Source organism: Oncorhynchus masou, chromosome 27 (assembly GCF_036934945.1).
Source record: "Oncorhynchus masou masou isolate Uvic2021 chromosome 27, UVic_Omas_1.1, whole genome shotgun sequence".
NCBI classification, from domain to species: Eukaryota; Metazoa; Chordata; class Actinopteri; order Salmoniformes; family Salmonidae; genus Oncorhynchus; species Oncorhynchus masou.
Genome location: NC_088238.1, coordinates 11,746,471 through 11,769,081, shown reverse-complemented (window position 1 = coordinate 11,769,081; position 22,611 = coordinate 11,746,471). Strand labels below are relative to the sequence as shown.

Here is a 22,611-nt window from a genome sequence, read left to right as displayed (position 1 = left end):
CTCTCTGCTCTACCCCTGTCTACAGTACGGTCTCTCTGCTCTAGCCCAGCCTACAGTACGGTCTCTCGCTCTCTACAGTACGGTCTCTCTGCTCTAGCCCTCTACACGGTCTCTCTGCTCTAGCCCAGTCTACAGTACGGTCTCTCTGCTCTACCCCAGGCTACAGTACGGTCTCTCCGCTCTAGCCCTGTCTACAGTACGGTCTCTCTGCTCTAGCCCTGTCTACAGTACGGTCTCTCTGCTCTAGCCCAGCCTACAGTACGGTCTCTCCGCTCTAGCCCAGCCACGGCTCTCCAACTCTATTCTGACCTCCCTCGTCAAACTGAGCTGGCTCTCTTTTATTTTCAAGTTTTCTACTCCGCTCGCCAGCACCTCGTCTTAATAGGTGTGCGTTTCTTTTTCTTCTTGATCAGATGTTTTAAAACCAAACTGTCCTCCTCAGCAGGGTTCAACTATGTTGGATGTGTAACCAGGCCAGCGCGGTACAGCTCAGTAGTGTGAAAAGTCCTCTGGAGAGCTACTGGGTATGCAAGCTCTGCTTCCAGCCTCTGCAGCAACACCCATGACTCAGTTCAGACTGAAGACCATGATTAGTTGTCTATTTGAATGTGGAGCTGTTACAATCTCTCTGTGTCTCTAAGTGGAGCAGCAAGTCTTTTTTCTACTCTCGTCTGCAGTCTGTTTGAGCTCTTGTGGTCTATTTCCATGTGCTTTGTGAGGATACATTTCCCCTGAGACGACTGGTTGTCTGACTGGTTGTATCTGTTATCTGTGAATGCATCGGAGTTGATTGTAGTTTGTAAAGATTGCATGTGTTCTCCTTTTCGAGAGGAGAGCACTGTCTTCTTGAGGCTTTGAACTTTCAAAGGATCTGTGTTGTACTGGGGGATTTGGCTGCTGTGGAGAATTTCTGTGCTTTTGTCAACTCTGCAGGGATTGCTCAAAAGACCTTCATGCAGTAAGGCATGAGGAGCTCTGTATTCATGCACCGTGCTATTGGTAGTGGTAATGGCAAGTTATCTTTCAGTATTTTGTTCATTAGTCCACTGTTAGTACAATACCAATTTGTTTTGCATTCCAGCAGCAGTCAGGTTTTCTAGATGCACTGCACTTTCAGTGCAGAGCAAAAACTGTGCTAAAAGTGTTTAGTGTGAACTGTCCTTTGAATCCATCCTCCTTGTTATTCCCGCTAGGTTCAACGACAGTGACCAGTTCAAGGACCCTGACCTGTACTCAGACAAGTCGGACCGGGAGGGGGAGCAGGACCACGAGGAGTCAGACGTGGAGGGTCTGGGGAAGAGCGAGGAGAGTGACAGTGACACGTCGGAACGTCAGGATGACTCCTACATTGACCTTGACCCCAACGAGGCCCTGCGGGAGACTCCGTACCTGGAACAGTCCCAGGAGGAGCTGGGAGAGGTGAGGAATGATGATGAGCGTAGTCAGTACCGCTGGCTCTTATTGGTCAGGGGGACTGAGCCCAGCTTACTCTGTATAAATGCATCTGATTGGACAAGCGTTGTGAGAATTTTCCTCCAAGGAAAGTTTGACTCAGTAACATTGAAGAGAATCAGCTTGATTTGATATTTTTTAAGATTTAAGACCTCAGAGAATATTCTTAAGAGAAAAAAAGTGGCATTTCCTTGACCACAGTGGGAACACTTGATAAACCTTTGTTTAAGATGAGGAAGAGTTAGATGATACTGGGAACTGAATGAATTCTGAATCAGAGAGGTGTGGGGGGCTGCCTTAATCAACATCATCGGCGCCTGGGGAGCAATTCAGTGCCTTGCTCAAGGGCAGAACGGCAGATTTTTCCACCTTGCCAGCTCGCGGATTCAAACCTGAGACCTTTCAGTTACTGGCCCAACAGTCTTAACCGCTAGGCTAGCCGCCGCCACACTTTTTGAACGAGAAGTGAAAGGAGCAGAGTCGAGGCGTCCATCAAGAGTGGTGTGTGTGGGCAGCAGTCTTCAGAGTGAAGCCTCAGACAGCCCTAAATCAGCCTGTCTGTGATCTCTCTCTAACCCTCTATCTCTGTCTTATGTCCCATTGTCTAACCTCTTTTATTCTGACACGTTGGAACCTACATTGCAATAGACAAGTAATCAGGACGTGTATCTCTTCTGCCACAGTTCTGCTGCAGTATGTAGAATGTTATACGTGACGAAACCACACTCCATTAGGATTGGACTTACAACAAGTCTTCAGAGGTTTGATGGAGCTTCGTAAATAATTTGTTCATGATTGTGAAATCTTCAGCACTATTAATATAGCCTTAGCCAAGTGCCACAGGCAGGGCATGAAGACATTATAGTTGAAAGGGTGGGGTTGCACTTGTATGCCTGCCTGCGTGAAATCCCTCCCAGCTGTTCTGTGGTGAATTAGAATTGTCATTTTCGATAGCTGGAATTATACAGCCAGCAGATGCTAAAATGAAGAAGATCAAAGATGTGAATAATGAACTGATTGATAACTGATGAAGTTCTTCGGACAGGAGAGATGATCATACTGAATAATATCACGTTGGAGCAACTCCATAATGTGCTTGTATCATATAGGTATATACTCCACCGCTATGTGAATACTGTGACCTTACATAGCCCATCACCTAGCGACCTCATCAACAGCTGTGGATCTCTTGGTGCAACAGCTACGATGTTGGCTTTACAGTTGCTGAAGCGGTTTCAAGACCCGGTCAGGACTAACCCCAGAATTCATTGCAGTATGAAAGTGTGTGTGGTGTGTACAGTAAATCACCAAACCTTTATATGTGTGTGTCCCAGGCTGGTGAGGCCTCCCAGACAGAGACGGTGTCGGAGGAGAATAAGTCTCTGATCTGGACGCTGCTGAAGCAGGTCAGGCCTGGGATGGACCTGTCTAAAGTGGTCCTGCCCACCTTCATCCTGGAGCCACGCTCCTTCCTGGACAAGCTGTCCGACTACTACTACCATGCTGACTTCCTCTCTGAGTAAGTACTGCTACCATGCTGACTTCCTCTCTGAGTCAGTACTGCTACCATGCTGACTTCCTCTCTGAGTCAGTACTACTACCATGCTGACTTCCTCTCTGAGTCAGTACTGCTACCATGCTGACTTCCTCTCTGAGTCAGTACTGCTACCATGCTGACTTCCTCTCTGAGTCAGTACTGCTACCATGCTGACTTCCTCTCTGAGTAAGTACTGCTACCATGCTGACTTCCTCTCTGAGTCAGTACTGCTACCATGCTGACTTCCTCTCTGAGTCAGTACTGCTACCATGCTGACTTCCTCTCTGAGTGTACTGCTACCATGCTGACTTCCTCTCTGAGTCAGTACTGCTACCATGCTGACTTCCTCTCTGAGTCAGTACTGCTACCATGCTGACTTCCTCTCTGAGTCAGTACTGCTACCATGCTGACTTCCTCTCTGAGTCAGTACTGCTACCATGCTGACTTCCTCTCTGAGTAACTGCTACCATGCTGACTTCCTCTCTGAGTCAGAACTACTACCATGCTGACTTCCTCTCTGAGTCAGTACTGCTACCATGCTGACTTCCTCTCTGAGTCAGTACTGCTACCATGCTGACTTCCTCTCTGAGTCAAGAAACTGCTACCATGCTGACTTCCTCTCTGAGTCAGTACTGCTACCATGCTGACTTCCTCTCTGAGTCAGAACTACTACCATGCTGACTTCCTCTCTGAGTCAGTACTGCTACCATGCTGACTTCCTCTCTGAGTCAGAACTACTACCATGCTGACTTCCTCTCTGAGTCAGTACTGCTACCATGCTGACTTCCTCTCTGAGTCAGAACTACTACCATGCTGACTTCCTCTCTGAGTCAGAACTACTACCATGCTGACTTCCTCTCTGAGTCAGTACTGCTACCATGCTGACTTCCTCTCTGAGTCAGTACTGCTACCATGCTGACTTCCTCTCTGAGTCAGTACTACTACCATGCTGACTTCCTCTCTGAGTCAGTACTGCTACCATGCTGACTTTCTCTGAGTCAGTACTGCTACCATGCTGACTTCCTCTCTGAGTCAGTACTACTACCATGCTGACTTCCTCTCTGAGTCAGCTGACTACTACCATGCTCTCTGACTTCCTCTCTGAGTCAGTCAGTATTTCTTCTGCTACCATGCTGACTTCCTCTCTGAGTCAGTACTACTGACTCTGTTCATGCTGACTTCCTCTCTGAGTCAGAACTACTACCATGCTGACTTCCTCTCTGAGTCAGTACTGCTACCATGCTGACTTCCTCTCTGAGTCAGTACTGCTACCATGCTGACTTCCTTTCTGAGTCAGTACTACGGTTGTAATGATGTAATTTTAACTAGTATTGCCTGCTGGGACAGTACTACCAAGCTGACCAATCAAATGTCTTATGTAGTAGGACAGTATAGTCAGACCTGACAAAGAAACAGACAAATATTCAAAGATGTATCTTTAACTTGATTTAGGTCCTCATTGCGATTTGTTGTTGATCATTTCCAGGGCAGCTGTGGAGGAGAATGCCTACAACAGGATGAAGAAAGTAGTGAAGTGGTATATCTCTGGATTCTACAAAAAGCCACAGGTGATTAGAACGTTCACTTAAAATCACAGTTTCAGCAGGGTCATGTTCATTAGGAAAACAGTGGAAAACATTTTTCTAAAAAAGAAAAGTAAGTGTTTCTTACTGGATAGGACCTGGTAGTCCCTCTATTTCATTTCTTCTGTTAGGTGCCTAATGAACACGACTCTGTTCTGGATGTGACAAGATGTCCCTCTGTATCTCTACCATTCAGCGGACGTATCTAAAGCTCAGTTTTTCCTCCTGAAAAGCAGGGCCTGAAGAAGCCATATAACCCCATCATCGGTGAGACCTACCGCTGCATGTGGCTCCATAGCAAGACCAACAGCAAGACATTCTACATTTCTGAACAGGTAACAGAGCCAGGAGGGGAGACTGCTCCCTAGTATGTGATTGTCTGATTGGGGCTTGAGCATTTGAGCAATTGATTCACGTTGTAGTTAGTATGTAAATTATGGATGTGTGGGGGACTGGATAGATGGATCGACGGGTTGGGGGATGGATGGATGGATGGATGGATGGATGGATGGATGGACGGGTTGGTGGATGGATGGATGGATGGATGGATGGATAGTGGATGGATGGTTTGATGGGTTGGTGGATGGATAGTTTGACGGGTTGGTATATGGATGGATGGTTTGATGGGTGGATGGATGGATGGATCGACGGGTTGGTGGATGGATGGATGGATGGGTTGGTGAATGGATTGTTTGGTGGATGGATGGTTGGGTTGGTGGATGGATGGATGGATGGATGGATGGATCGACAGGTTGGTGGATGGATGGGTTGGTGAATGGATTGTTTGGTTGGATGGATGGATGGATGGTTGGGTTGGTGGATGGATGGATGGATGGGTTGGTGGTTGGATGGATGGATGGTTGGGTTGGTGGATGGATGGTTGGGTTGGTGGATGGATGGATGGGTTGGTGGATGGATGGTTGGGTTGGTGGATGGATGGATGGATGGATGGGTTGGTGGTTGGATGGATGGATGGTTGGGTTGGTGGATGGATGGTTGGGTTGGTGGATGGATGGTTGGGTTGGTGGATGGATGGTTGGGTTGGTGGATGGATGGATGGGTTGGTGGATGGATGGATGGGTTGATGGATGGATGGATAGTTTGATGGGTTGTTAGATGGATGGATGGGTTGGTGGATGGATGGACGGGTTGGTGGATGGATGGATGGGTTGGTGAATGGATTGTTTGGTGGATGGATGGTTGGGTTGGTGGATGAATAGATGGATAGTTTGACAGGTTGGTGGATGGATGGATGGTTTGATGGATGAAAGAAGGAATGTGATAGGTTCTCAGAAGGTCTAGACTCGACAACATTACATCTTCTGTTAGACTGGCTATGATCAGGGCTAGCTTCCAGTACCTGTCCTCCTGACCTTAGACCAATCACCTTCTCTCCCTGTCAGGTGTCCCATCATCCTCCAGTGTCAGCGTTCTACGTCAGTAACAGGAAGGACGGCTTCTGTCTCAGCGGAAGCATCCTGGCCAAGTCCAAGTTCTACGGTGCAACACACACTCATGTACACACACATGCACACACACGCACACACACACACACACACACACACACACACACACACACACACACACACACACACACACACACACACACACCTACCAAACAGCAAATGCGTATAGATAGATATGTCGGGCCTGTCTAGTTAACAGTGGGAAGTGAATATTTGGTAACACATTTCTGCTGAAAAATAATAATAATAATAATTTTAAAGGCACACCCAACAAATGTTATATCTGTGTTAACACCCTTTCCTGGGTGTTGTCATGACAATGTGTCTCTTTGCAGGAAACTCCTTGTCTGCCATATTGGACGGAGAGGCTCGGCTCACATTTCTCAACAGAGGAGAAGACTACGTCATGAACATGCCCTACGCCCACTGCAAAGGTCTGGCCTCTTACTGACTGGAGTCTTACTGTGAAAGCATCACACATTGCATTAAGGTCTGACCTCTTACTGACTGGAGTCTTACTGTGAAAGCAACGCCCACTGCAAAGATCTGGCCTCTTACTGACTGGAGTCTTACTGTGAAAGCATCACACATTACATTAAGGTCTGACCTCTTACTGACTGGAGTCTTACTGTGAAAGCATCACACATTACATTAAGGTCTGACCTCTTACTGACGAGTCTTACTGTGAAAGCAACACACATTACATTAAGGTCTGACCTCTTACTGACTGGAGTCTTACTGTGAAAGCAACGCCCACTGCAAAGGTCTGACCTCTTACTGACTGGAGTCTTACTGTGAAAGCAACACACATTACATTAAGGTCTGACCTCTTACTGACTGGAGTCTTACTGTGAAAGCAACACACGTTACATTAATAGCCTTAGAATTATATATGCCACACCTTAAATTAAGTCAGTCAATTCAGGAAGTCAAACTGAAATTACAATTCAATATTTAAAAGGAGTCCATCTATTTTTAATGACTTCTTAATAATCTGAAAAGGAGAAGCTGTTTATGTCAGAAGTATTAAACATTTTGGATTTTAAATTCACTTCCTGAATTGACTGCCTTGAGCCCAACCCTGAAGCAACACGTCCCTTTCTTCTACATAGGAAGTAGATTCAACATGACGTCGCTTGTCATACAGACTGACTGGAAAGTCTGTAATACTGGAAATATACTTCACTACTAACTGAATCAGTCCTGATTCACACACTACCAGGGTTGTGGTCAATACCATTTCACCTCAGTCGATATGAAAGGAACAGGGAACATTGAATCAGAATGTCAGTTTACTTCCTGAATGGAATTCATTCAAATGGAATAAACCCTTACACTGAACACTACTGTAGTGTATACTAACTATCCTCCCTCTGTAGGGCACCATCTCTACTGTAGTGTATACTAACTATCCTCCCTCTGTAGGGCACCATCTCTACTCTAGGGCACCATCTCTACTAAGTGTATATAACTATCCTCACTCTGTAGGGCACCACTACTGTAGTGTATACTAACTATCCTCCCTCTGTAGGGCACCATCTCTACTGTAGTGTATACTAACTATCCTCCCTCTGTAGGGCACCATCTCTACTGTAGTGTATAGTAACTATCCTCCCTCTGTAGGGCACCATCTCTACTGTAGTGTATACTAACTATCCTCACTCTGTAGGGCACCATCTCTACTGTAGTGTATACTAACTATCCTCCCTCTGTAGGGCACCATCTCTACTGTAGTGTATACTAACTATCCTCCCTCTGTAGGGCACCATCTCTCTAACTATCCCTCCCTCTGTAGTGTAGTACTAAACTGTCCTCCCTCTCTCAGGCATCCTGTATGGCACCATGACTCTGGAGCTGGCTGGCCAGATCACCATTGCCTGTGAGAAGACAGGATATAGTGCCCAGCTCGAGTTCAAACTCAAGGTAGGAGGAAATAACTTGTTCTTTAGCCTCAATCATTTGGCTTTTAGTCTTTAATGAACAAAAGCTTCAAACTGCATTAGGCCGTTTTAGTCCTAGAAACACGAATGAAGCTGTAGATGGGAGGGAGGGGGGGACAACCCTCATCTTGGAGACCTACAGGACCCACCTGCAGGCTCTGGCTTCAGCCCCAATGGAGCACAACTGATTCTGCCAATTAGCTGCTCAACAGGACCTTCGTTATCTGAATCAGGTGTTTTAAAGTGGGGTTGGAACAAAAGCCTGCATACCCAGTACCTATCCAAGAGGAGGGTTGCCTGACCCACCCCTGTGCTGCATCTTGAACTTCAAAACACCAATGTGATGAATCCTCCTTTCTGGAACACTTTATTTTACAGCCTTCTACTTACCAGGTAATACTTATATAGTACTTGTTGAAGTGGTAGCTACCTAGAGTAATAGTATAGTTAGATTAGTAGCTATGTACACAGTTGTTTCTTTTGAGATACAAGCATCAATATGTCCCATTTGGTAGCAGGTAGTTACCAAGACGGTTGGATTCTCTGAGGTCATTAGCAGAAATGATCCATTGGTTCCATGTAACATGGTTACCATGTCTCCACTTTGATGCCATGTAAACACCAGGTAAGAACCAGGTTAAACAGGGCTGTAACATAAAGCATCACCTCCCCCTCTCTCTTCAGCCATTCTTGGGTAACAACGACAGTGTAAACCAGGTCTCTGGAAAGATCAAGCTGGGGAAGGAGGTGCTGGCTACGCTGGAGGGACACTGGGTAAGTTCATTATGTCTCCAGCAGAAGGAAAACTGACCAACAGTTTGGGACTAGAAATGCTTATTTTTGTTTTCCGTTGCAAACGTTGGCGCCCTAATGAACACGACCCTACACTTCTCTTTAATAACCTCCTAATAAAAAGAAATTCAGATGGATTCTCCTCGGGTTTTCACCTGGCATATCAGTTCTGTTATACTCACAGACATTATTTTAACAGTCTTTGTACTTTAGAGTGTTTTTATATCAAATGCCACCAGCTATGCATATCCCAGCTTCTGGGCCTGAGTGACAGGCAGTTTACTTTGGGCACGTCTGTCATCCGAACTTCCGAACACTGCCCCCTAGCCCACATGCATTGAATTTGTTTTTAAGGTTTCGAAGTATGGAAAGTTATTTTCCACCCCAAAGGTCAAACTGACTTTAATTATGTCAGAAGACCTGACCTTGATGAAGTTTTAATGGAGGCCACCGAACATGCACTTTCACCTACCTGCTTAATGCATCCAAACTGTATGTAGATTTAAGTTACCAATTAAATGTAAAATGGGTTGTTTTCTGCACCAATGGCCAGAGACACTGTTTAATATGTGCTGGGACTGTTTGTTTGTCATGGTGACAGGCTGCGTACACAGTATGTCATAATATCTGTTAGTTTGTCATGGTGACAGGCTGCGTACACAGTATGTCATAATATCTGTTAGTTTGTCATGGTGACAGGCGTACACAGTATACACAGTATATCATAATATCTGTTAGTTTGTCATGGTGACAGCTATGCATAATATCACAGTATGTCATAATATCTGTTAGTTTGTCATGGTGACAGGCTGCATACACAGTATATCATAATATCTGTTAGTTTGTCATGGTGACAGGCTGCGTACACAGTATATCATAATATCTGTTAGTTTGTCATGGTGACAGGCTGCGTACACAGTATATCATAATATCTGTTAGTTTGTCATGGTGACAGGCTGCATACACAGTATATCATAATATCTGTTAGTTTGTCATGGTGACAGGCTGCGTACACAGTATATCATAATATCTGTTAGTTTGTCATGGTGACAGGCTGCATACACAGTATATCATAATATCTGTTAGTTTGTCATGGTGACAGGCTGCGTACACAGTATGTCATAATATCTGTTAGTTTGTCATGGTGACAGGCGTACACAGTATATCATAATATCTGTTAGTTTGTCATGGTGACAGGTCATGGTGACAGGCGTACACAGTATATCATAATATCTGTTAGTTTGTCATGGTGACAGGCTGCGTACACAGTATATCATAATATCTGTTAGTTTGTCATGGTGACAGGCTGCGTACACAGTATATCATAATATCTGTTAGTTTGTCATGGTGACAGGCTGCGTACACAGTATATCATAATATCTGTTAGTTTGTCATGGTGACAGGTCATAATATCTGTTAGTTTGTCTTGGTGCGTACACAGTATATCATAATATCTGTTAGTTTGTCATGGTGACAGGCTGCGTACACAGTATATCATAATATCTGTTAGTTTGTCATGGTGACAGGCTGCGTACACAGTATATCATAATATCTGTTAGTTTGTCAGGGTGACAGGCTGCGTACACAGTATATCATAATATCTGGTAGTTTGTCATGGTGACAGGCTGCATACACAGTATATCATAATATCTGGTAGTTTGTCATGGTGACAGGCTGCGTACACAGTATATCATAATATCTGTTAGTTTGTCATGGTGACAGGCTGCATACACAGTATATCATAATATCTGGTAGTTTGTCATGGTGACAGGCTGCGCACACAGTATATCATAATCATCTATATTTTGTTATTTGGGTATATCATAATATCTGGTAGTTTGCTGTGATCCAGTATATCTTTAATACTGTGTTCTCAAGCTGGGCCTCAGACAGACATCATAATCAAGACAGGCACAGACTGACAGGCCTCAGACAGACGGGCACCGACTGACAGACGACAGACAGAAACTGACAGACTGACAGACTGACAGGCACAAACGGACTGACAGACAGCCAGACACAGACTGACAGACAGATAAATGGGGTCAGTGTTGCTATCTAAGAGACTGGAGTCTTCCCTGTTGGTCAACCCAGATCAGACTGGCTTCATAATTAATAGATTGTCCTCCAACAATCTCAGAAGGTTCTTTGATATAATTCACCTTGCTAACAAAAACAAAATACCTAGTGTCGCAGTCTCCCTCGACGCTGAAAGGCCTTTGATAGGGTTGAATGGCCATACCTCTTTCGCGTCTTGGAAAAGTTCGGTTTAGGTACCGTGTTTGTAAATTTGATAAAATCACTCTACAAATCTCCTAAAGCTAGGATTGCTACCAATGGGATTACTTCCTCCTCTTTCCTCTTTATAGGGGGAACAGACAATGTTGCCCAATTAGCCCCCACCTCTTTGCCCTCGCCATCGAACAGTTGGCTGAGGCTATTAGAACGTGCCCTGACATACATGGATTTGAGGTGGGCCCCCATACCCATGAATTATCACTCTTTGCGGACGACCTTGTCTTATTTCTAACAAACCCAGAACACTCCCTCTCTCACTTGCAGATCCTACTACAGTGTTATAGTTCTTTCTCTGGATATAAGGTCAATCTTGATAAAAGCGAAATCTTACCGTTGTCTGTCTTTGACCATCATACCATCAAGCACAAGTTTCCTTTTAGATGGTCGCCTATGGGCTTCACATATTTGGGCATAATGGTGGATGGTAATCTGAACAACCTTTATAAACTCAATCTGGCCAGTTTGTTGCAAAAGGTGAAGGTTGACCTTTGTAAATGGATGGACTTACCTCTCACTCTACTGGGTAGAATCAATGTAATTAAAATGAATGTCCTGCCCAGGTTTCTATATCTGTTTCAATCTCCCCCTATCCCTGTTCCTGCAGCATTTTTTTCCTCTCTCGACAAGCTGACAAGCTGGTTTATCTGGCACGGCAAAACCCCTAGGGTTGGCCTGGATAAACTGACCCGTGATTACAGTCAAGGGGGCTTAAACCTCCCCAATTTTAGAATGTACTACTGGGCTACACAGTCTAGGTTCCTGGCTCAGAGGTTTGACAAGGGTCCCTCTCCCTCATGGTTGAACATTGAAAAGCTTGAGGTAAATGATGACACTGGGGCAGATTTGTTTTACAAATGGGACAGAAAATCTATAAAAACCATCACAGACAACCCTTTAATCATACATTCTGTCCTGGCATGGTGCAAACTGCATGAGCTGTTCGGACGAGGGGGATTTCTTTCCCCTAAAACCCCTTTATGGAACAATAGATTGATCCCTATGTTTTCCAGAATAGTAACTTTAGACCATGGTCTGATAAGGGGATCACTCTTCTGGAACATTGTTACGAGGAGGGAGTTCTTATGTCTTTTGATCAGCTGAAACAGAAATACCACTTGCCTAACAGGGACTTCTTTAGCTACCTACAACTACGAAACTTTATTGGGGTGACTCTCAAGGGACAATGGAACCTACCTAAGATGTCACCTATTGAACAACTCTGCCATGCAGACCAACCACTGTTCAAGACCATTTCCCGTGTTTACGATGCTCTTATGTCAGGACAAACACTGCCTGGGCTAGATAAACCCAGACTTAGAAAGATCTGGGTATTGATCTTGATGAGGATCTATGGAGTGACCTATGCAGGGATGGGGTTACATCCACATTGAACTCCAGATACAGACTGATCCAGTTTCATTTCCTCCATCAGCTCTATATCACCCCATCGAGACTGCACAGGTTCAACCCAGATATCTCCTCCCTATGTTTTAGATGTGGCTCAGATGAAGGAACATTCCTCCATTCCACTTGGCAGTGTTCAAAACTACACGGTTTCTGGCAGGGGGTACGCGATACCATATCCTCAATTCACGGGGTTGCATTCCCTTTAGACCCGGAGGTCTGTCTACTGGGTAACTTTACTAACACCAATCTTAGGCAAAACCATACTATAAAGCTAACAGAAATATTGCTAGCGATTGCCAAGAAATGTATTGCCTTGAAATGGAAATTGGAAATTACCTAAACCACTCCTCTGCATAACTATCACCTCAGTCATTCTATCTCACACCTTCTCCTGGCTTTCTGGGTAATTACCCCGGCCAGCTCTATGCCATTAGTGTCATCGGGTTCTGGGGAATAACAACTGTGTGTGTGTTCGTGCGTGTGTGTGTGTGTGTGTGTGTGTGTGTGTGTGTTAGCCATGTCCTCAGATCGGTCAATACAGCTCTCTCAGCCTGTTTAGGAGGACTGTCTGAGTTGGCTCAGCAGTCAGATTAGCTGTACCTAAACATCAGTACCACTGCCTCCATCCCATAAAGGCACCCTATTCCCATATAGTTCACTACGTTTGACCAGGGCACACAGCCAGGTTGTTTTGGGAAGTCAGGGTGATGGAGCACTTTGTGTCTAATAAGAAGCAGTGGTTGTTGGCAGATAACAGGATGTCAGACAATTTGGTGAGTGATTGAACATTTGTCTGCTTGGTGTGTAGATGTTTTTTCTCATTTAATGTTTTTTTGTCTGAACGTGTGTGTGGGGGGGCTAACTGTGTTAACTGGGTCTTCCTGTGTGTCTGGCTCCTCCAGGACAGTGAAATCTTCATCAACGATAAGAAGACCGGGGTGGTGGATACGTTTTGGAACCCCACTGCAGAGCTGCGTCAGAGCAGGCTGACCCGCTGCACCGTGCCTCCTGAGGACCAGGGAGACTATGAGTCTGAGAGGTATGAAGAGACACACTCTTTTCTTTCACTCCTCCTCTTTATTCCTCCTCATCATCTCATTCCTTCCCCTCGTTGGCTCTTTATTCCTCCTCCCTCCCTCCCCTCATCTCATTCCTTCCCCTCGTTGGCTCTTTATTCCTCCTCCCCTCATCTCATTCCTTCCCCTCGTTGGCTCTTTATTCCTCCTCCCTCCCATCATCTCATTCCTTCCCCTCGTTAGCTCTTTATTCCTCCTCCCTCCCCTCATCTCATTCCTTCCCCTCGTTGGCTCTTTATTCCTCCTCCCCTCATCTCATTCCTTCCCCTCGTTGGCTCTTTATTCCTCCTCCCTCCCTCATCTCATTCCTTCCCCTCGTTGGCTTTTTATTCCTCCTCCCTCCCCTCATCTCGTTCCTTCCCCTCGTTGGATCTTTATTCCTCCTCTCTCCCCTCATCATCTCATTCCCTCCCTCTCTCTATATATACAGTGGGGCAAAAAAGTATTTAGTCAGCCACCAATTGTGCAAGTTCTCCCACTTAAAAAGATGAGAGAGGCCTGTAATTTTCATCATAGGTACACTTCAACTATGACAGACAAAATGAGAGAAAAAAATCCAGAAAATCACATTATAGGATTTTTAATGAATTTATTTGCAAATTATGGTGGAAAATACGTATTTGGTCACCTACAAACAAGCAAGATTTCTGACTCTTACAGACCTGTAACTTCTTCTTTAAGAGGATCCTCTGTCCTCCACTCGTTACCTGTATTAATGGCACCTGTTTGAACTTATCAATATAAAAGACACCTGTCCACAACCTCAAACAGTCACACTCCAAACTCCACTATGGCCAAGACCAAAGAGCCGTCAAACGACACCAGAAACAAAATTGTAGACCTGCACCAGGCTGGGAAGACTGAATCTGCAATAGGTAAGCAGCTTGGTTTGAAGAAATCAACTGTGGGAGCAATTATTAGGAAATGGGAGACATACAAGACCACTGATAATCTCCCTCAATCTGGGGCTCCACGCAAGATCTCACCCCGTGGGGTCAAAATGATCACAAGAACGGTGAGCAAAAATCCCAGAACCACACGGGGGGACCTAGTGAATGACCTGCAGAGAGCTGGGACCAAAGTAACAAAGCCTACCATCAGTAACACACTACGCCGCCAGGGACTCAAATCCTGCAGTGCCAGACGTGTCCCCTGCTTAAGCCAGTACATGTCCAGGCCCGTCTGAAGTTTGCTAGAAAGCATTTGGATGATCCAGAAGAAGATTGGGAGAATGTCATATGGTCAGATGAAACCAAAATATAACTTTTTGGTAAAAACTCAACTCGTCGTGTTTGGAGGACAAAGAATGCTGAGTTGCATCCAAAGAACACCATACCTACTGTGAAGCATGGGGATGGAAACATCATGCTTTGGGGCTGTTTTTCTGCAAAGGGACCAGGACGACTGATCCGTGTAAAGGAAAGAATGAATGGGGCCATGTATCGTGAGATTTTGAGTGAAAACCACAGCAAGGGCATTGAAGATGAAACGTGGCTGGGTCTTTCAGCATGACAATGATCCCACACACACCGCCCGGGCAATGAAGGAGTGGCTTCATAAGAAGCATTTCAAGGTCCTGGAGTGGCCTAGCCAGTCTCCAGATCTCAACCCCATAGAAAATCTTTGGAGGGAGTTGAAAGTCTGTGTTGCCCAGCAACAGCCCCAAAACATCACTGCTCTAGAGGAGATCTGCATGGAGGAATGGGCCAAAATACCAGCAACAGTGTGTGAAAACCTTGTGAAGACTTACAGAAAACGTTTGACCTCTGTCATTGCCAACAAAGGGTATATAACAAAGTATTGAGATAAACTTTTGTTATTGACCAAATACTTATTTTCCATCATCATTTGCAAATCAATTAATTAAAAATCTTACAATGTGATTTTCTGGAAAATTTTTTCTCATTTTGTCTGTCATAGTTGAAGTGTACCTCTCTCATCTTTTTAAGTGGGAGAACTTGCACAAGTGGTGGCTGACTAAATAGTTTTTTGCCCCACTGTATATATATCTCTCTCTATATATATATATATATATATCCATATCTCTATATCTCTCTATATATATTTCTATCTCTCTCTCTAAATATATATATCTCCCCCCTCTCTCTCCCTCTCTCTCTGTCTCTCTCTCCGTCCTCCCAGGTTATGGCAGCATGTAACGAGGGCCATCAACAACAAGGACCAGACAGAGGCCACCAATGAGAAGTTTATCCTGGAGGAGGCTCAGAGGAAGTCAACCCGCGAGCGCAAGGCCAAGTGTGAGGACTGGGCGCCCGGGCTCTTTGAACAGGACCCTGTCACCGGAGAGTGGCATTACAGATATGCCGAGTGAGTTTCTTATCTCCAATTCACACACTCTATTCCCCATAGGGCTCTGGTCTAAAGTAGTGCACTATATAGGGTACATGACCCGTTAGTTGAAGTTGAGTGGAAGTTACAGTTCTAGGATCAGCTTATCTCCCTCGTATTTGTATGTTAGCCATGAGTGGGTGAAATGTGAGACTGACCTTTGATGTCTGTCTGGGAGCTTGATATATTAAAGGAGAGGAGCCATCTAGTGGAGATGTTATGTAACTAAATTCTCTATTGACAGGCAGAGCCAGGAATAACTTGAGGTTATTTTTAATGTTTATAGAGATGTTAGACTGTATTAGTTTGCCAATGCTTCCATTACTATGACGACCAAGAAGTAGCATCAAAACCTTGTATGTACTGTATGTCAAGTCTCTGCATCTGAACTGACCCCAGACCTGATCAACAGGAGAATTGTGACACCTAATGGATGGACCTGGTGTTACAACAACATGTTGGTATAACATTACCAACAGACTGTAATATCTGCTTATGTAATGTTCTCTGTGTGTGTGTGTGTGTGTGTGTGTGTGTGTGTGTGTGTGTGTGTGTGTGTGTGTGTGTGTGTGTGTGTGTGTGTGTGTGTGTGTGTGTGTGTGTGTGTGTGTGTGTGTGTGTGTGTGTCCACAGCACCCGGCCGTGGGATCCGCTGAATGATATGATTCAGTTTGAGAAAGACGGCTGGATCCAGACTAAAGTGCGGCATCGCACCCCTATGGTACGTTCTGCCAGTGTAATTAGTCTCAGTAACCAGGGCCCCAGGAGGGATGGCAATTGCAAGTGCCAGGTAGGTTGGCCAACCGAACAGCGCTCCCTGAGTTGTTTTTCTACTTCTTGATTTTTTTCACCACCTCCTCCACTTCAGTTTGTCACCAGCCACCACTGCAGCTTGCTCTAAAAGTCTTCTCCAGCTCCATTCACAACCATCGCCTGTGGCTGCTTCTGTTCCATGTGGGCCACGCCGCCCAGCCTGTTGTCTCGTACAGCCATTGTTTTGACTGTTTCCCCACCACCTACCGCCATGTTGGTTGTTGTCATGTTTTAGATGATTTCTGGATCATTCTGTTTTCGTTTTTAAGAAGGCTGGTTGTTGATTTCTCCGAGTGCTTTAATAGGTGCTTGGTTGGTTAGTTCATTTGGTTGGTTAGTTTAATTTTAGTTGCAACTGACTGTGTTGGTTGTTTTTGGAGTTTCACTGGATGTGGCCGATTGGCACGCTCGCATGCCTCATATTGCTGTGCTACTGATTAGCATGTGATGTAAGTGTTATTGTGTGTGCGTGTGTGTGCGTGCGTGCGTGTGTGTGTGCATTTGTGTCTGTGTTTTGTTCCTAATTGCAGCTATTTACGTAGTTTCTGTGTGTTTGTTCGTAGGTGTACAAGCGTGTGTGTGCGGTGCGTGAGTGTTTTTGTGTAGGTATATTTGGTTTTGTCGTCTTCTCTGTGGTGTGTGTTGATTTGGTGGCTGGTGTGTGTGGCTCTGTGTTGATGTATGTGTCATTGGTGTGTGTAGGTAACAGGGACCAAAAGAAAGCACAAGCACAGTGACAAGCCCAAGAAACCTGAGAGTGGCTGCTCCTCCCCAGAACCTGACCGCCAGGACTCCTCCGGCAGCGAGCGTACGTCTCACACACACATACCAACAATATTACAATACCACTCACATTAATATACATACAATCCCAATGCTGCAACACAACGACCCACCCCTCATACACCCCCACCCACACACACACTCATACACCCCCACCCACACTCATACACCCACCCCACACACTCATACACCCCTCACACATACACACACATACACACTCATACATCCCCCCCCACATATACACACTCATACACCCCCCCATATACACATACAGACTCATACACCCCCCCACACACATACACACTCATACCCCCCTCCACATACACATACAGACTCATACACACCCCCACATACACATACAGACTCATACACCCCCCCACACACATACACACTCATACACCCCCACATATACACACTCATACACCCCCACACACACATATACACTCATACACCCCCCCCCCACACACACACACACACACATACACACTCATACAGCCCCCCCCCCTACATATACACTCATACACCCCTCCACATATGCACACTCATACACCCCAACAGCACAATGGTGTGGGCGTATACCAGTCATAAAGAATAGTCAATAGAGAGAGAAGACCGCTGATTGGTCAGCTCATCCCCCTCAGGAGTATGACATCATACTCTGAGGAAATGGCAAGCAATAGCATGTCTTTTTGAGATGCAAGTTGGAGGTTTTCAAAGTGTTTTTCTCCCTCCAATACGACTATAGGCAGAGTCAACAACATTATTTTGGTATAAGTTAACATATAATGTACTTTTAAAAGTGACATTTTCACTGGACATTTACTATAACATTTGTATTGACTCTTTGTTCCAGCTGATTGTTGCTGTTTGTGCATTTCAGGACACAAAAGCAAGCACAGTAGCCGGTTAAGGAAAAAGGGCCCAGACCTTAGTGAACTTCAAAGTGCCATTGATTCTATAAAGAAGACACAGGAGAACATTTACAAGTGAGGGTCGTTCAAACATGAGTGTGTGTGCGTGTGGTCTTTGAGTGAGTGAGGATTCAATTGTTCCCAACTTATGCATGATGAGTTTGTGGTTGTGCATATAATTCCTGTGACTGAGCCCTCACTGACTGTCTGCGTGTGTGTGCCTACATCTCCAGGAGCATCGGTGTGCTGCGCTCCCGAACGACAGTGGGCCAGGCGGCAGCGGAGGGCGGATTCCTGCAGCAGCGCGACTACGCCATCATCATCCTCCTCATCCTCCTTCAGGTCTTCATCAACTTCCTGTTCAAGTAGCAGCCGACAGACTGACAGAGAGAGACACCGATGGAGAGAGACAGACAGGACTGATGGGGGGTTTGTCCAGGCTAAGGAGGAGAAACCGTCTGGAAGTGAATGAACTTCAAGAGCACCCAGTAGCTCTGCCTCAACCTTCTCTCTCTCTCTCTCTACTGAGTTGACCCTGCCCCACTGTCCTCAGATGGGCCACCATTGTCACACACACGTCTCCAAAGCAAGCATTCCTGAAAGAGGCTCCTCAAAAAAACTGAAATAGTTTTTAATTTCTATTTATTTGTACCTGTTTAAAGATCCATGTATTTTGAAAGGGGGAGTGGCACCGGCCAGGACTGAAGGGAAGTTGAGGTCAGTGTTCGGCCTTAGCCGGCGTCATGATGTCGTCAACTGGGCCTTGGAGAAGGCATTGACATCTGGCGGCCATTTTTAATTTTGCTAACGGACACCGCTCCTTGCATTTCACATTGCCCCCATTTCACCCGCCTCCCCAACAACAGGGAACATTTTACACTGAGACTTTTGAAGAAAAATTACTTTCATTCAATTATTTTTTTTAAAGACTGTTCATTTGTTTTGTTTTTTTGGTATGTCCTTTGTGAGTAGAACCTCTAGTTAAAAAATATACGAGAAGGGAGAAGAACAGATTTAAGCGGTCCAATATATGTGACGTTCTTTTGAAGCTTTGACAAGGCTCGAGCTTCCTAGCTTGACGGTTAATCGGCAAACAAAGGAAAGTAATTGTAATCAATCGATTTGAATCGTTCCACTCAAATTTGTAGACAAGGTCAATTGTATAAACTAGATGCTTGACATGAATTGTTGCTGTGTGGTTAACATGTACAGGTAGGATGAATGTTCAGCTGATCACTTGCCCGATAGTGTGTAAACATGACGATGACACCTAGTGGACAGTAGAGTCCCCAGTGGGGAGGCTGTTCATAGACTTTTGTACAGTAGTAACTCAGCATTGTCAGCCAGTCAGAAATCAACTAGATGTAGTGAAAACCTGCCAGATGCAGTGTTTCAGGTGTAGTGTAGGCCGTCAGTTCACTTCCTGTGTACATAGCTAACGGACTGACTCACTCATAGCAGTTGTGTTCTTTCCTAAAGAGCTGTTCTTTCACACAGACAAGACCCTCTGTGGAACAAGCCAGTCTGCCATTATCAATACCCCATTACCTCGGTGTCTCTGTGGGCTGCCCACTCTGTGTGTGTCTGTCATCATGGCCTCGTCACTGTCGTTCACTCATCCAAACCAGACGTTTAGAATGTGGTCACAAGAAAATAACACCAGTGCCTTCTAGAGTGGGGGGTTTGGGGGTGGGGCTAATGGGGGGATAGGTATTGAGATGGGTGGGGCTGAAAGTTTGGGGGGTGGGTGGAAGTTTGAGGCTTAATGGGGAGGTTAGAGGTGGGACTGGGGTTTTGGGGGGCGCTAACGGAGTTTAGGAATGGGGTGAGGATGGGGGTTTGGTGGGTGGATGGATGTTTGGGGCTAACGGGGGGGTAGTGATTGGGAGGGTGGGGACAGTGAGAGAGTAGGTAGGGGTCCTGTAGAAGTGTAAGGGCGAGCAATAGCCAGTGTTTTGGAGTGGTCGTGCCATATCAAGCCTTAGAGAAGAGTCCTGCTTGGCCCCTCCCAGCGTTGCTGTGGTTACGCTGCCGTGGGAATTCTGGAAGCTGATTCCTGCCACTTGGAGAGAGGAGGTTATCTCTCCGAATCATCTCTCCATATTTCCTCTCTTTCTTTCTCTCCCTCTCTCTCTCTTCACAAGGCACCAAAACCAGGGGAACAACATGGCTCCTCTTCCTTGTCATTGTTCATTGTGTTGTATTATATTGAAAATCACTTTCTGTTTTTTGTTTTCTATGTGGCACATTTTTGCTTGCTCCATTGTTTTGTTTTTCCTCACTTTTCAGTGTTGATTTATACAGACGATACCGCTGATATGATTCTGTTCCATGTCGTTTTGCGGTCACCCCTCGATGACTTGAGTTCATTGTCAAATTACCTTTTTTGCATCCCAAATGGCACCCTATTCCCAAAATAGTGTCCTACTTTTGACCAGAGCCCTAAAATACATGTAGTGTACCATATAGAGAATAGGGTGCTATTTGGGACCTACCCCTGGTCTCTCTGTACCAGGACACCCCTGATCCCTCTGTACCAGGACATCCCTGGTCTCTCTGCATCTGGACACCCCTGGTCTCTCTGTACCAGGACACCCCTGGTCTCTCTGTACCAGGACACCCCTGGTCTCTCTGTACCAGGACATCCCTGGTCTCTCTGTACCAGGACACCGCTGGTCTCTCTGTACCAGGACATCCCTGGTCTCTCTGTACCAGGACACCGCTGGTCTCTCTGTACCAGGACATCCCTGGTCTCTCTGGTATGTATTTGTATGACATTAACACCTTCCTGAAAGTTATGTTGCCACATCCCCAAATAAAATCAAAATTACGTCTTTATTGTCTTGTCTGTATGGGGCCAATCAACTATATAACCTCTAGTCAGTGAACTATATTGCCTGGTCAGCTATAAAGACACACTTTGGTGAACTAATTTGAGGGATGATATGTTTAAGCAATAAGGTACGGGGTGTGTTGCATATGGCCAAAGTAACACGACTAAGGGCTGTTCTTAAGCACGACGCAACACAGAGTGCCTGGATTCAGCCCTTAGCCCTGATATATTGGCCATATACCACAAACCCCCAAAGTACCTTATTGCTATTAAAAACTGGTTACCAATGTAATTAGAGCAGTAAATAAATGTTTTTTTAATACCCTTGGTATATGGTCTGATATACCATGGCTATCAGCCAATCAGCATTCAGGGCTCGAACCACCCAGTTTATAATCTGTAATAGACCATGTACTGTAGTCTGTGAACCTGATGAACTAGTGTTGTGGTAACAGATCCCAACAGGGACAAAACATAATGACCTATTACAACTCTAGGATCGCTGTTGGACAAAGGGTGGGAGGGAGGATGACTGAGATAATTATCGTGAGAACAGAAAATGTATTTAGGGTTTTTATTACTGTGTTTGTTCTGCTTCTGTTTCCTTGCTGTGTTATTTTCGCCTGGAAGCCAAATGGGATATCCATCCGCCAAATGGGATATCCATCCGCCAAATGGGATATCCATCCTCCAAATGCTCCAAATGGGATATCCATCCGCCAAATGGGATATCCATCCTCCAAATGGGATATCCATCCGCCAAATGGGATATCCATCCTCCAAATGGGATATCCATCCTCCAAATGCTCCAAATGGGATATCCATCCGCCAAATGGGATATCCATCCTCCAAATGGGATATCCATCCATCCATCCTCCAAATGCTCCAAATGGGATATCCATCATCCATCCAAATGGGATATCCATCCTCCAAATGCTCCAAATGGGATATCCATCCGCCAAATGGGATATCCATCCTCCAAATGGGATATCCATCCGCCAAATGGGATATCCATCCTCCAAATGGGATATCCATCCTCCAAATGCTCCAAATGGGATATCCATCCGCCAAATGGGATATCCATCCTCCAAATGGGATATCCATCCTCCAAATGGGATATCCATCCTCCAAATGCTCCAAATGGGATATCCATCCGCCAAATGGGATATCCATCCTCCAAATGGGATATCCATCCTCCAAATGGGATATCCATCCTCCAAATGCTCCAAATGGGATATCCATCCGCCAAATGGGATATCCATCCTCCAAATCCTCCAAATGGGATATCCATCCTCCAAATGCTCCAAATGGGATATCCATCCTCCAAATGGGATATCCATCCGCCAAATGCTCCAAATGGGATATCCATCC

The 22,611-nt window shown here is 45.4% G+C and overlaps 1 protein-coding gene across 1 annotated transcript in view; it reads left to right on the top strand.

Annotated features, from left to right (window-relative positions):
- The window catches only part of LOC135516579 (oxysterol-binding protein-related protein 8-like), a 32,105-nt gene extending 12,023 nt beyond the window's left edge, over positions 1–20,082 (top strand). Inside the window, exons 6-20 of the mRNA XM_064940928.1 lie at positions 1,194–1,419; positions 2,787–2,971; positions 4,476–4,557; positions 4,809–4,907; positions 5,976–6,072; positions 6,374–6,472; positions 7,864–7,961; positions 8,663–8,752; positions 13,378–13,514; positions 15,694–15,879; positions 16,534–16,690; positions 17,277–17,315; positions 17,416–17,521; positions 18,377–18,482; positions 18,641–20,082. Coding sequence (XP_064797000.1) covers positions 1,194–1,419; positions 2,787–2,971; positions 4,476–4,557; positions 4,809–4,907; positions 5,976–6,072; positions 6,374–6,472; positions 7,864–7,961; positions 8,663–8,752; positions 13,378–13,514; positions 15,694–15,879; positions 16,534–16,690; positions 17,277–17,315; positions 17,416–17,521; positions 18,377–18,482; positions 18,641–18,776 — 1,843 coding nt within the window. The 3' untranslated portion in view covers positions 18,777–20,082. The remainder of the gene's footprint in view (positions 1–1,193; positions 1,420–2,786; positions 2,972–4,475; positions 4,558–4,808; positions 4,908–5,975; positions 6,073–6,373; positions 6,473–7,863; positions 7,962–8,662; positions 8,753–13,377; positions 13,515–15,693; positions 15,880–16,533; positions 16,691–17,276; positions 17,316–17,415; positions 17,522–18,376; positions 18,483–18,640) is intronic.
- Positions 20,083–22,611: the final 2,529 nt, after the last annotated feature.